This window comes from Desmodus rotundus, chromosome 2 (assembly GCF_022682495.2).
Source record: "Desmodus rotundus isolate HL8 chromosome 2, HLdesRot8A.1, whole genome shotgun sequence".
In the NCBI taxonomy this organism is placed as follows: domain Eukaryota; kingdom Metazoa; phylum Chordata; class Mammalia; order Chiroptera; family Phyllostomidae; genus Desmodus; species Desmodus rotundus.
Window position 1 is genome coordinate 77,631,008 of NC_071388.1, and position 15,206 is coordinate 77,646,213.

At 34.7% G+C, this 15,206-nt stretch overlaps 1 protein-coding gene and 1 non-coding gene across 6 annotated transcripts in view; both read left to right on the top strand.

The window, feature by feature from the left end:
* The window catches only part of SENP7 (SUMO specific peptidase 7), a 119,643-nt gene that overhangs the window by 35,192 nt on the left and 69,245 nt on the right, over positions 1-15,206 (top strand). For 3 of the 5 annotated variants that reach the window (XM_053918294.2, XM_045193538.2, XM_045193542.2), the window contains one exon: positions 8,471-8,665. The exons of the other annotated variants lie outside the window; for them this stretch is intronic. In XM_053918294.2, the coding sequence (XP_053774269.1) occupies positions 8,471-8,665 (195 nt within the window). The remainder of the gene's footprint in view (positions 1-8,470; positions 8,666-15,206) is intronic. 5 annotated transcript variants of the gene reach the window in all.
* On the top strand, positions 9,209-9,315 carry LOC112302642 (U6 spliceosomal RNA). Its single transcript, XR_002974578.1, has one exon. It is a non-coding gene; the product is annotated as a U6 spliceosomal RNA (small nuclear RNA).

Sequence of the window (15,206 nt, forward strand, 5' to 3'; positions counted from 1 at the left end):
AACCCATTTGAGCTTTCTTGTATTTTACATAGATTTAAAAAAAAGATGATAAGGAAATATTATCATCAGATTTTTAATGTAAGCACACAATTTAATTGTGAAAACTAGCAAGACCAGATTTGTGTTTTTTACAAGAACTGTGTATGGAGTTTGGAGCTGAAATAAGGATTAGCTCTAGAAATTTGTGATCTGTAACATAATACTTTTAATGTATTTCCATGTACAGTTTAAACTCTTAAGTGAATAGTGTTTGGAAGAGGTACTTTGCTTTTATTTAGAATACTCTGTCATTAGCTTTGGTTATATGGTCTTTAACTGAATGACACTTTATCTATAAGCGTTTTAAGCCAAGATCCAAACAAATACCACTACTTTTCAACAGTTATTTCAAAAATAAAAGTAGATCTCTGTGAAAACACCTGAATGTAATATTATATATTACTTTAAAAAAGGACACTTCTTTACAAAAGGTGAAAACATAAAAAGCCAGATAATGAGTAGTCCCTTTTATATCACACCTGATGTAAATTTAATTTCCTAAAGCACTCTAAATCTTTGGCAGGTTAGCTTCAGTAATTTATGAAGCAGTTTGTTTTCATTCTGGCTTCTAGCATTTTTCTTTTTTAGTGTGGGTGAACTAGTCCCTTACTGTGCTGATAGATTAAGGGAGGGGAGGGTGGGGTGATAGTTAAAGGATTAGCCCTTCCAATCCCTAAGACTCTTTTGAAGAGAAGCTTCAATTTTCTTGCAAATGAAAGTCTCATCAGTCCCCTCATTTCACGTCTGTCCTTTTTTAGCTAAACAGTATAATGTTTCATCCTCTTAAAAGAATAGTTTGCCTTGGCTAGTGTAGCTCAGTGGATTGAGCACCGGCTGCAAACCAAAGGGTCGCTGGTTCGATTCCCAGTCAGGGCACACGCCTGGGTTGCAGACCAGATTCCCTAGGGGGCCTTTAAGAGGCAACTACACATTGATGTTTCTCTCCCTCTCTTTCTCCTTCCCTTCCCCTTTCTCTAAAAATAAATAAATAAAATCTTAAAAAAAAAAAAGAATAGGTTGTCTCACCAGGAATTGAGTCCTAATGAGATTCTAATTTGGTTTTTACTGTGTCTGTGCTTCCCCCCCCCCCCCCCCCCCCCCCCCGCAGTTCACTTCCTGAGGTGAACTACCAGCTAGTATAGAGTTTTATTCTTATTTCCAGGTTTTGTAAATTTAACTCTTTCAAAGAAAATGAATCATCTTTGTTTTCAGACTTGTTCCTATATCTGTATCCTCTCCCTGTTGGAATATATGACTTCTCTATACACTCAGTTCTCCAAGTTAGAACTTTGTAATTGTCCTGACTCCTTGTACTTTCTTACCCTGCACATCCAGTCATTTATCATGTCTAGTTATTTTTACCTCCTAAGTCTGGGAATTATCTCCTACCCATGTTTATTGCCACTGCCTCAGTTCAAGCCCTAATAACTCCGTGCCTTTATTACCACAATAGTTAACCAGATTTGGCTTCCTGTGCATAGTCTTCTTTGTTATCTCCCTATATTGTTGCTATATTATGTTAATTCTAAAAGCAGGTATTACTTGTTACTGTCTGGTTTAGCATCTCTCTATAGCTCAACATAACCTTTGAGATAAAGTTTAAACTCCTTAGCTTGGCATATAAGGTCCTTAATGATCTCACCTTTGCCTGTTTCTAGCCTTGTATCTGTCCACTCCTCTTCATTTGTACTGTGTTTTAGACTTAGGGAACTATTGGTAGCTCACTGAACGTAGAATGAATGCCATTTTATCCTCTGAGCTCATGCTATTTGTTCTCTAATCTTGGAAGCAATTCTCATTTTTGCTTTTACGGACTTTTGTTGACCTTTAATGTTGTGCTTACAGGCCATCTTCTTGGGAAGCCTTCCTTGATTCCACCTTCCACATCTACTTTTAATCACTTTGTTTTGCTAAGCAGCCTGTTGATATATCAGAGAACTCATTATGCTACATTGTGAGTTTTGGTTTCTCTGCCTCCCTGACAGTAAGCTTCATGTAGGCAAGGACTGTATTTTATTATATTTTTCCCTATTACCATCCCTAGAACAGTCCTGGACATATAGTAAATGCTCAGTAAATGTTTGCTTAATACAAGGAAGAGATTGCTTCTCATCAGAAGCAATATCTCCAGTCTCTTTGAGTGGAATGTAGTTTCCTCTGTTAGAACCAATTATTTGCTCTATAATTTTGGTGAAAGAGAAAGGAAAGAGATCACAAGCTTCAAGTAAGTAAATTGGAGAACTGTTTAGGGTATGGCTTTAGATAGATGTTTTCTGTCTGGTACTTCCTACCTGGAATGGGAGAGTTACGCTTTTTTTAATCTTTGCTTAACTTTGACATGATGCTTTTTGTCTTATTTTTACTTAGCTAGGACTTCATTATTTCAAAAGGATGAATGGGAAAAATTTATCTTTGGTTTTAAATTTTATCTTAAAAGTTTAACTATTGAGTAATCTAAAAATTACTCATTTAATCCCAGAAATGGCATTTTGTTAGAAATTTTACTTGCATTCTGGGATCTAAAGGTAGTGATCTAAATATGTTGCCTTTTACATGAGGACAGTTTAGCCTTTTAATTTCTGGATAAGATTGAGAAGAAAAATGGAAAACACATGATCCAAATCAGTCTTCCTAAATAACGAAGAAAAGGGGCAAGAGTTTTAGAAGTATCCGACTAGCAGTATGTGAAATGAACAAATTTCTTTCTCTTTTAAAAGATTTTTATATATTTCTTTATTCATTTATTTTTTTCACATTTTTTTATTGTTTTTCAAGTACAGTTGTATATATTTATTTTTAGAAAGGAGAAAGAGAGGGAGAGAAACATCGATTGGTTGCATCTTGCATGCCCCCAACTGGGGACCTAGGCTGCAACCCAGGCATGTGCCTTGTCTGGGAATCGACCGTGCAGCCTTTTGGTTACAGGACGATACTTGACCAACTGAGCCACACTGGGCAGGGCAAGTAAACCATATTTTAGTATAGTTTTTATTCTCCATATATGGTTTAACATCTTTTTTCTTGGGAGAAAATTTTTAGAGTTTTATAAAAAATCTTGGTCAGTAGGCAAGAGAGAGCCTGGTGGGACACAAATACAAGGATTTTGAGAAGATAAACTGTCTTTCTCCTGCTTTAATCAATTAGCACCAGAGGTTTTTAGAGAAATATGGAGACAGTGTACCCATATTTTTAAGAAAAGTTAGCTTCCGGTTCTTGAAATTTCCGTAAGTGGTATAATTATATTTATTCATTTTTCCTAAATTTACATATGTTTGAAGTTTTAAAAAAGCACATATTCCAGATATTGTGTTGATAAGACTCTTTGGACACTACGGTACGTCTAGCACCTTAAGATTTCTTTAAGCTAGTAATATTTTAATTGAGTGATAATTTATTCATTTAAAATTTAGCTTAGTGAGAAAAAACAAATTTAGAAAATATGTGAATCTCATTAAGGAAATTATTTAAAAATTAATTTTTTTCTCTATATAGCTTAAGAGACTAATTTAGAAACTTTGGAGCATCTGAGTTTAGAATAGATGTATGAGAACCTTATTGAAACATCACATAGCAGTTTTAGAAAAGCATTCATGTAAATCATAACAAAGTGAAAATTAAATTAGTATTGCAATTAAAAAAAACTTATTTATTGGTTTTGAGAGAGAGAAGGAGAGAAACATCAGTTTGTTGTTCCACTTATTTGTGTATTTATTTTTTGATTCTTGTATGTGCCTTGACCGGAGATTGAACCAGCCACCTTGGCTTATTAGGAAGATTCTCTAACAAACTAAGCTACCTGACCAGGGCTGTTGTAATTTTGTTTTCTTTTTATATTATATCTTTATTACCATATGTAATTTTGTTATCTTTCATCAAGGGTTCCATTTCTTTAAAAATTTGCCGTTGACCTGAAGTTTATATTAATAGCTCTTACCAGTTTTTCAAGGTTCTTCCCCATTTAATCAGTTATTTGAATCTTACATTTGCCTTGCTACTTAGGCAGGGAAGGAATTGACAATTTGTAATTGAGAAAATTAATAATCAGAGAATAACCACGCAGAGACACAATAAATGGCATTACTTCTCAGGCCAGTATACTTTCTGCTTTCTCTCATTGCGTTACAAAATTTGTTCCTGCTTTAGTTTAGCATATGATATTTTTAAGTGTGATTTCAAAATATTACTACAGTTAAACAAATCTTGTTTTATTTTACTGATACTATCTACATACTTGGGAAAAAACTGGATAGACTGTATGAAATGACAATTTTCAGTCCTTTTATATTGAGATAGCATGAGAAATGAAGTATACACCTTTGTGTATATCTTTTAAAAATTCAGAACCTCTTGAAATGCTAGCTATCCCTGGAATTTCTGTTGCAGTGCTAATTTATATAATTGTATACCAAATAACATCGTTGGTATTATGTACTTAGTCATCATTTTATAGATTTATATTCTGTAAGACTGTCACACAAAACTCTCTGTTTCTTCAGGGTACTCAAATTGGATAAGTTGCCAGTAGTTGATGAAAGATGACTGGTCTATGGCTCTGGTATTGAACAGTTGGGTGTGCTGTAGGCATTGCCAACTTTTTAATTAGCTATTAGCTATTAGCTGATAGCATATTTTTATCAAGATTGCAGAACAAGATAAATTATGACAATTATGCACTATTTGTAAAAGTGTAACTTATAACTTTGAGCAAGGTATCAGTAATAGGGAAATTAAAATGAGTTTCCATTTATTGCGTACTTATGATGTGCCAGGACTGGTGCTAACTACTACATCTATTATTTCATTTAACCTTAACAACTTTGTCAAGTAGATATTGTTCTCCCCTTTTTAGAGATGAGATCAATGCTAGAAGGCATAAATTAAGGTAAGTAATTTACCTAAAGTGTATACAGTCATTAGGTGTTAAATCAGAACCTGACCCTATGTTTGTCTGACTCTAGAACCCTTCTCCTTAATTCCTGTGCCATACTGTTTTTCACTCAAATGAACTTTAATTTCTTTTCAATAAGTAGGAATTGGACTTTATTATGCATTTTATATGATGTCTGTTTCATTAACCTTTAAATATTCTACTTTAAATTTTTCCTTGTGGAATTGGTTCACCTTGTAATTGAGTGCTTTCTAATGGAAACGTATACTGTGATAGACATGCTGAGATAGTTTTTTGAACTTTCTGATAGCCTCAAAGGTGTATAATCTTTTCAAATGGTTTTTGGGTGAATTTTGAAATTTTTCTCTTTTAGGAAAGACTTAGCTACTAGTTTAGCTTAAAAGGCCTTATCTATACTCCAAAGTTCTTTTCTCCTATCTCTTCTTTGCTTTTTGTTCCTTTGAAATCTAGCAGCAAAGCAACTTATACAAAAATAGGATGATCATTTATTAGAAGAGAATCCTAATCTTTAAAAACTTACCCTTTCCTTGCTGATATTTATACTTTTTGTTGTTGTTGTTGATTCTCTTTAATGTTTTGTATAAGACTAGTCTTCTATGGACAATGTCTTCCCTATTTGGAGAGACAGCATTTTTTAGAGACTCAATATTTTGAAACAAATTTAAGCATACTTGTATAGTCAGACATTTAAAAGAGACACTAAATGATAGCTGACATTTCTTTGATGCGTTTCCTTATATGCCCCAAATTTTCTCTTTACTTAAATATTAGAGTTTTTGGATTTTCTTATAAGGCACATTTTAGAATTTGGTAACAATAGGGGTCTGTAAAGATATAATTCTTAAAATGAATGACCAATTTAGTATATCAGATTCTCTCATTTCTTAAAGTACAATTTTATTTATACTATAGTATTTATCTAGAAAAGGTTAGTTCTGACCTGAATAAAATTGTTCTCTGCTAATATTCCTGTATTTTTCCTAAAGTATTGAGAACCACAGTTGAGTTTTCTTTAACAATTTATTCATAGCAGTTTCTAGTGAGAGGTCACATAAAAGAAATCTTGAGACTCCTTACTGGGCCTATATTGACCGTATTTACATTTCAAGTCCAGGAGTTTAGGAAGGGTTCTGTCAGGCATCAGCTGTACAAAACAGACAATAATAAATAGGATCCTTAGAGATATAAGTAATGCGGAGTTGGAAAAATATCTCTGCCCTCCCCTCCTCACAATTAGTGGTTGTATTGGTTTGGCCAAAAAGTATGTTTAGTTTTTCCAAAAAATAAAAGACATTTTTCATTTTCACCAATAACTTTATTGATTTGGATATTTTGAGTATGTCGGCTGTCTCCTGCATGGTGTAATGTTGATTGTTCTCAATTAATGTCTTGATTTGATCACTATCAACTTCAACTGCTCTACCTGTTCATGGAGCGTCGTCCAGCAAGAAATCTCCAGCACGAAACTTCACAAACCACTTTGATACATAAGTCACAGCACCTTCTCCATACACTGCACAAATTTTTGTGTGTGTTTCAGTTGTGTTTTTTACCTTTCTTGAAATAATAAAGCATAATATGCTGAAAACGTGTATCTTCTTCTGTCTTCACTATTAAAATGGCTACATAAAAATTTACCAGTTCTGATAAGTTTTTTTTAAATGTGTGCTGATACGATAGCTGTAACAATACAGTCTAACGAAATTGTTTCAAATGAAGCTAAAGACAACTAAGTGCTTCTAGAGCCAACTAGGTGCTGGGGAAAAAACCAAACGAACTTTTTGGCTAACCCGATATTAGAAAACAGACTTCCTTTCCCTTCTTTCTTCATTTAAACACTGAGTTCAAGGAGTTGTACTGGGTTGGGCAAAAGTAGGTTTACAGTTGTTTATATGGAAAAAGTCATACAGGTTATGATTATTACAATAGCTTTATTAACTCTGTGTTTTGCATACTCACAACTGTAAACCTAGTTTGGTCCCACCCTGTATTCACTATGTCTTTGTTTTTAGATCATATGTACTACATAATTATTGAAATATATATATTTTTTGTGGTGGTTGTGCTGGAAATGAATACTTTTTAAAGGTTTCTTGAAGTATCGATAGAAAAGCTTAGTTATCTGGATCCTTTGGCATGTTAGTATTGAGGATACAATGTAATGGAATAAAAATAAAACAAAACATAATAGATCCAGATTATTCTAGGAAGAGTTCCATATACATGGACAAGCATTTAACTTTTCTGAGCTTTCAGTTCTTCATATTTAAAACAAAGAGAAAACTAAATTATTTTAAAGTTCTCCTAAGACCTGAATTTCTATGCTGTCTGGAACATCATGAAAAGAACATAGTGCCTCTGTAGCGAAAATGGAGTACCTCTCTAAGTACCACAGCAAATAAGGTGTAAGGAAGCTCACATTTTTCACTTAAACAAAAGTACTTTGACCTTTCTAAGTATTCATCTATTGTCTCGCAAAGGGTCAGTAAAGTGCTGCTAATGACATATTGATAACAGTGATACAATCTTAAAAAAATGCAGTAATAGAAACTTAAATTTATAATAATTTGTCTTGGGCCAGTCAATTCAGGGCCAAATAGTAGTCTTGAGGGCAGCATTGTAATGTGGAGAAGTCTATCAATTGTTCATAATACACTGGCCAACCAAAAAAAGATTACACTGTCCTGTTTAAGAAGACACCAGGCTTACACACAGGGTCTGGCACAAATAATGCCCCCTTTTTATTACAAAATCCCAAGCATGTAATTCTGTAACGTAACAATATCATGCCCAAGTACACCATATGACATTTTAGGTGAGTTAAATGTTCAAATTAAAACTATAAATTATTACACTCATATTACCTTACCAACCACACTCGAGCAGGCCTTACTTCTGCCTGACCCTGTAGTACATTTGATATGAACCCTTCCAATTTTAAAAGTTTGGAGCTTTAAAAATATACTTTAATTTTCTAAACACTTAATTTATTGACTCTTTCCTGATGCTATTATATAAACCATGTATATTGCTGTCAATCTATGTGCTGTTTTACTTATGGAATCTGTCATTACCATAGTTAGAATCTGAATGGTACCTTCCTTGTTGGATTTAGCATTTGTTCTTTCCCAATTCTAGGTATATAATTATTAAGGACCTTTATGATGAATGAAAAGAATAATGACTTCTTGAAAAGACTTGTAGTAATCTGTGTTTTTAATAATGACTGGAAAAGAGAAAGAAAGCAAAATTTTAAACAACCAGTAGCAGCCATTATGACAATTAAAGCCATTGTAGTGGTAGGTGAATCTATGCTAATCAGCAAGACACATGTACTTCTAGAAACAAAAAGAAATAGTGTTCATCCAAAATTTTTAGTATTTACAGGTTGATTTTTAGGATGACATTGTTCTTATAGCTCACTTGTGCTAAGATGAAAATGTTTGAAAATTCAACTTCCTAGAATATAATTTTTTATTGCAGACTTCAGTACAGTACAGTGTTTGTTATTTTGTGTGACAGGATACCCAGAGTTATATTGACGAATGTCCTGGGAACGGAGTTAGGAAGAAAATACATAAAGACCTCTCCTGTAACTGAGGCCAGTTTGGGTGATACAGACAACTTGCAATCAGAGCAGCTTTCTTCAGCATCTGATGGCAGCCTAGAATCTTGTCAAAATCTAAATCCTCACAAGAGCTTCTTTTTATCTGAAAGGTATGTTTAGTTATAACTTAACATAAATATTACACTTAGACTCATGAGCGCTTCTCTATTCTCCCCTCACAGATACATTGCATGACTGCTAATCAGTTTCAAAAAATCACTGGTCTCTTCACTGGTGATTTGGGAAAATGAATGCAGACTCTTAATGAAAATTTAGTTTCCTATTTCAGTATTTCAGTTAATGTGTCTGGTATAATTGAAATTCATTCCCCAAATATCTGTCTATTCCTCCTCCTTCTCTGTCCTATTCATCCATCTGACAGGCAGGCTGTCTGTCTGTCTGTCCATTATTCCATCCCTCCATCCCCCATCTTGTTTACTGTTTTTATATCCAGATTCTAGAACTGTACTTGGCACTTAGTTACTTAGCAATTACTTTTGAATAAATGGCTGAATGTATTTCTCACAAAAATGGTTTGAGATAACTAAATTCCAATAATAAACGTGGCTACTGTGGCAATAAGAGAAATAGAAATTCGAAGTTGCTTTTGTTTAAATTCTGTAAGAATGAGGATTATAAATAAGAAATTGTGGGTGCTCGTTTTGGCAGCACATATACTGACATTTGAACGATACAGAGAAGATGAGCATGGCCACTTTACAAGGATGACTTGCAATTTCGTGAAGTGTTCCATATTTTTAAAAAAGCATGGGAAAAAAGCTAGGGGATGTCGGTTAGTAAATAATAATAGATCTTTAACTTTCATTTTATCATGAACTTTTCTATTTAAGTTTTTGCTTTCAGCTAGTGCAATAAATAGTTTTGATTTGAATGAAAAATTATTGAAAAAATATGGAATTATCTTTAAGAAAATATTGTATTAAATTTATTGGAGTGACATTGGTTAATAAGATTATATAAGTTTCAAGTGTATGATGTTGTATCATCTGTATACATCAACTGTGTACCTGGGTAGGAGCCTGGTAGAGGTCATGTCATGTGTGATGAGCAGTCAGATGGAGGCAAAAAATTCTTGTTTTATGCCAAAAGTGAAGAAATAATAGAAAATACCAAGGATGAGTAGGAAATTTAAAATGGTCTTTCTGAAGTAGCATATTTGTTTTTTTCTAGGTGAAAATTTATTTTAACATATACATATTTATGGTATTAAGCATTATATTACTCTTGTAACAACTTTTAAGTAGTATTTATTGTCTTTACTATGATAATTACAATGTGAAGAATACCATGCCTTTATTAACTTATTTAATAAAGGCTTGAATTACAGCTCAAGCAATTTGCTTAACTTCTTTCTCTGTGCCTCAGTTTATCTCATCTGTAAAATAAGGTAATACCTAGGTATAGTGGAGGAGTAAATGAGGAAATCCAGCTTTTCTTTTTTAATTTGATAACTTTCCACATCAATAGAGCTCTATTTTTATCTTTTTTCTATGTCCATACTTCCTTATGAGTGGACATTTAGGATATTTTTCATTTTTTGTCTATATAACACAGCTATAGTATGTGGGTTACAGATATGACTGTATTCACAGAACTCCTTGTAGTGTCATTCTCTTGTATTTTAATGAGAATTAGGTGTTATTAAAATTTTTTGATAATTTCTTGGCAAAAATAAATAGTTTTCCTTTCAATATTTTTTATTTTTAGTGAAGGTGAATTTTGTATTTTTTATGTAAATTTTCTCTTTAGTCTTCATAAGTATTGATTGGGGTATTCCATCTATTTCTTACTGATTTGTAAGAACTCTTATTAAAGGTATTAACTCTTCATTATATGTGTTGCAATTTTTTTTTCATGTTTCCTATGTGTAATTTTACTTTGTAACATCTCCTGTAGTATATAAATTTAAAATTTTACTTTGTAAAATCTGTCAGTGCTTGATCCCTGTGTTTTGGTTTACCCTTGGGAAGACCTCCTCAACCCCAAGTATAGAAATAGGTCAGTCAACTACAGTTTGAATTTTTGATACTTATATGAGTTATTAGATCCAGAATAACAGTCTGGAGATTACTAACTGAAGTTCTAATTCTGTTTTGCCTTTCTGTAGTCTGATTTAAATGTCTCTGGATACTTGGTTTGTTTCTACGTTTTGGCTCTTGTGAATAACATTATTATGAACATTGGTGTGCAAGTATTTGTGTCTTTGCTTTCAATTCTTTTGGGTGTATACCCAGAAGTGGAATTGCTGGATTATATGGTAATTTTATTACTACTTTCTGAGGTACTACTGTACGGTTTTCTGTAGCAGCTGTACCATTTTACATTGCCACTAGTGGTGCTCATGAGTCCCGTTTTCTCGACATCCTTGTCAACACTTGTTTTTTTCTGGTTTTGCATAAGAGCATCTTAATAGATATAAAATGATACATCATTATGTTTTTGATATGGATTTCCCTAATGATTAGTGATGTTGAACATCTTTTCATGTACTTATTGGCTATTCATATATCTTCTTTGGAGAAATGTCTGTTCATGTCCTTTGCCCATTGATGAATCAGGTTTTTGTTTTTTAATTTTAGGAGTTCTCTCTATATTGGGAATATTAATATCTTTTCAGAAATGTGGTTTGCAAATCTTTTCTCCCATTTGTGTGTTGCCTGTTTATTGATACTGACCTTTGCTATACAAAAGTTTTAATTTTGATGAAGTTTAAATTTGTTTATTTTTCTGTGGTTGCCTATGCCTTGGAAGTCATATCCAAGAAATTATCGCCAAATTCAATGTCATGAAGATTTGCCTTTGTTCTAAGGGTTTTATAGTTTTAGCTCTTTGGTCCATTTTGAGTGAACTTTTGTAGATAGTATGTGAGTGAGTGTCCCACTTCATTCTTTTGCATGTGAATATCCAGTTTTCCCAGTAGCATTTGTTGAAAGAGCTGTTTTCCCCCAATTGAATCATCTTGGCACCCATGTAGAAAATCACTTGATCATATATGTGTGGGATTATTTGGGGGCTTTCTTATTTATTTATTTATTTATTTATTTTTTATTGTTATTCAATTATAGTTGTATGCCTTTTCTCCCCTTCCCTCCCCCCACCCCGGCTGAACCCACCTCCCTCAACCACCCCCACGGGGCTTTCTATCTATTCCATTGCTCTATATGTCTGCCTTTATGCCAGTACCGTGCTGGTTTGCTTATTGTAACTTTGTACTAAGTTGAGAAACCAGGGAGTGTGAGACCTCCAAATTGTTCTTTTTTAAGGTTATTTTGACTCTTGGCTCCCTTAAATTTCTGTGTGAATGTTAGGATAGGTTTTTCTCTCTATTTTTTAAATAATTAAAAAGTTTCCAATTACAGTTGAGACACGATATTATATTAGTTTCAGGTATATGACATGGTGATTAGACATTTTTACAACTTATAAAGTGATCACCACGATAAGTCGGAAATGATACATAGTTATTACAGTATTATTGATGGTGTTACCTGTACTGTACTTTATATCCCGGTGACTGTTTTCATAACTGGAAATTTGTAGATCTTAATCCCTTCTTCTTTTCACCTTTTCCCCTAACTTCCATCCCATCTGGTAACCATAAAATTTTCTTTGTATCTGTGAGTTTGTTCCTGTTTTATTTGTTTATTTTGATTTTTTAGGTTCCACATATAAGTGAAATGATATATTTCTGTTTCTCTGTCTGACTTATCTGGATCCATCCATGTTGTTGCATGTTGCAAGATTTCTTTCTTTATTATGGCTGAGTACTATTCCTGTGTGTATGTGTATGTGTGTGTATAAACTTCCTCTTTATCCATTTGTCTATCAGTGGACAGTTAGGTTGCTTAACATAAGGGTGCATATATTTTTTAAATTAGTGTTTTGGTTTTCTTTGGATAAAACTAGAAGTGGAATTGCTGGGTCCTTCTTTGTCTCTTGTATTAGCTTTGTTTTAAAGTCTATTTTGTATGATATAAGTACTGCTACCCCAGCCTTTTTTCTAGTTCCATTTGCATGAAGTATCTCCCTCCCTTTCTTTTCAGTCTGTATGTGCGTTTTGATCTGAAGTGGGTATCCTTTAGACAGCATATGTTGGGGTGTTGTTTTATTATTGATTCAGCCACCCTGTGTCTTTTGAGTAGAGCATTTTAGATTAGATCATTGGGCTTAGGGAATTACCTAATAATTACCTTAGACCATTATTGATGAGAGTTATTGCTATTTTATTCATGATTTTCTTCTTCTTAAAGAAATCCATTTACAATTCTTGTAATACTGGTTTTGTGGTAGTAAACTCCTTTAGCTTTTTCTTGTGTGGAAAGTTCTTTATCCGTCCTTTGATTCTAAATGATAACCTTACTGAGTAGAATAATTTTGAATGTAGGTCCTTACTTTTCATCACTTTGAGTATTTTGTGCCAGTCCCTTCTGGCCTGCAAAGTTTCTGTTGAGAAATCTTATGGGAGCTCCTTTGTAGGTTCCTCGCTGGTTTTCTCTTGCTGCTTTTTTAAGACTCTCTCTCTTGCTCTAACATTTGGCATTTTAGTTATGATATGGCTTGGTCTGGGCCTCTTTGGGTTCCTCTTTTTTGAGACTCTCTGAACTTCCTGGACTTGTATGACTGCTTCTTTTGCCAGGTTGGAGAAGTTTTCCATCATTATTTCTTCAAACAGATTTTCAGTTCCTTACACTCTTCTCTTTTTGGTACCCCTGTGATGTGAATGTTATTATGCTTGGTGTTGTCCCAGAGGGCCCTTAAACTATCCTCATTTTTTTTGTATTCTTATTTCTTCTGTTCTGACTGGGTGTTTTCTGCTTCTCTAACCCGTTAACCTCTGATTATCTAATCTGTTCTCAGTCATTGAATACTTATCTAATCTATTATCAGTTATTGTATTCTTCATTTTTGACTGCTTTTTTATGTTTTCTGTCTTTATTTTTGATTCCCACTTGTTTGTTAAAGTTTTCATTTGTTTGTTACACTTCCCCTAAGTTCATTGAGCATCCTCATAACCAGTGTTTTGAACTCTTCATGTGGTAGATTGCTTTTCTCAATTTCATTTAGGTCTTTTTCTGGAGTATTGTTCTTTTATTTGGAGCATGTTTCTATGTGTTTGTTTCTATGTATTAGGTAGATTGCTGTGTTTTCTGGTAATGGTGGAGCAGCCTAATATAGTAGGGGTCCTGTCGGAATTCAATGGCACAGTCTCTCTGTTCACTTGAGCTGGGTGCTTCTGTCAGGTCTCTTCTGTGGATTGTGTGTGCCCTCATGTTGTAGTTGAGACTTGATTGCTGTTAGCATGTCACTGGGAGGGATTGACCCCGAGGCTGATTGGTTGTGAGGAATGGCTATGACTACAGCAGACAAGGTGTTGTACGGGTGCTGACTCCATGGAGCAGAATTTACTTTAGCAGGGTTCTGGTGCTTGCTGAGTCTTCCCTTTGGGATTGTCATATGTGGTGATGGATGGGTGGTGCTCTGGTGTGGTCTGAAGCTGGCCACTGTTTATGTTGGTTCTGGGGCCTCTTGGGAGGAACTGTGCTGCAGAATAGAGTTAGCTGCTGCCTGTTTCTGGCCCAGGGTCACCTGATAGAACCTACAAAGTGATCCTTGGTTGGTAGCTGCTTGCTCTGGACTTGGAGGTGTCTGGGAGAAGCTAACCTATGAACCTAAGGTGGCTGCCACTAGAGTGAGACTTGGACTCTCTTAGCAAGAGATACAATGCATGCCAAGGTCAGATGCTACTTGTTTGGGGTTTGTGAACCTTTGAGAGGTTTTAGGAAAGTTTACATTGTCAAGCAGAGATGAGCTATTTGTATGGAAAAGCCACTGGAAGCAGCTTGGGAAGTTCTGCAGGTTGGGCGTGGCAGGGTCTTAGGGAATTACCATGGTGGAGTGAGCTTTGTTACCTGGTTTGATGGAGACTTGGACTTAGCATTAGCATACACCTACAGGCTCGATGAGGGAATGGCACCTGGCAGCACTTCTTTCCAGGGTGGAGCTGTTCCTCCATCCCTTGTCCTGAAGCTGTACAATTTACTTCTTACGCAAATGTCTCTGATGCTTTTTGAGCTGCTGCCCCAGTCCTGGAGCTCAGAGTAGGCGAGTCTTTCAACAAGTAAGTCCATGTGTGGATCCTTTAAGAGGAAGGTCTGGGACTTTAGAAGCCCTTTGTCTCACTCAGCTGCAGTCCTCACTGCTTTCACAGGCAGATGTTACTGGGATTCCTCTTCCTGTCACTGGAACCCTGATGTTGTGATGGGATTCCTTGCTCCTCAGGGGGGACTTTGTGCCAAGATATCCTTCATATGGGTGTGGGCCCAGCCTGTTTTGCATCTCCTTCTCTTCTACCAGTCTCCATGTGGCTGCTTCTTTGTATCTTTATTTATAAGAGTTCTGTTCAACTAGTCTTCAGGTGGTTCTGTAATTTAGTTGTAATTTTGCTGTGGTCATGGGAGTAAGCCAACACAGCATTTTTCTACTTCACCATCTTGGCCAGAAGTCTCTAGGTTGTTCTTTCTGCAAAAAACATCATGCACTGAATCTATAGATTGCTTTGGTTGGTATTGACATCTTAACAATATTGAGTCTTCCAATACAAGAACATGGAATGTGTTTCCATGTGTTAAT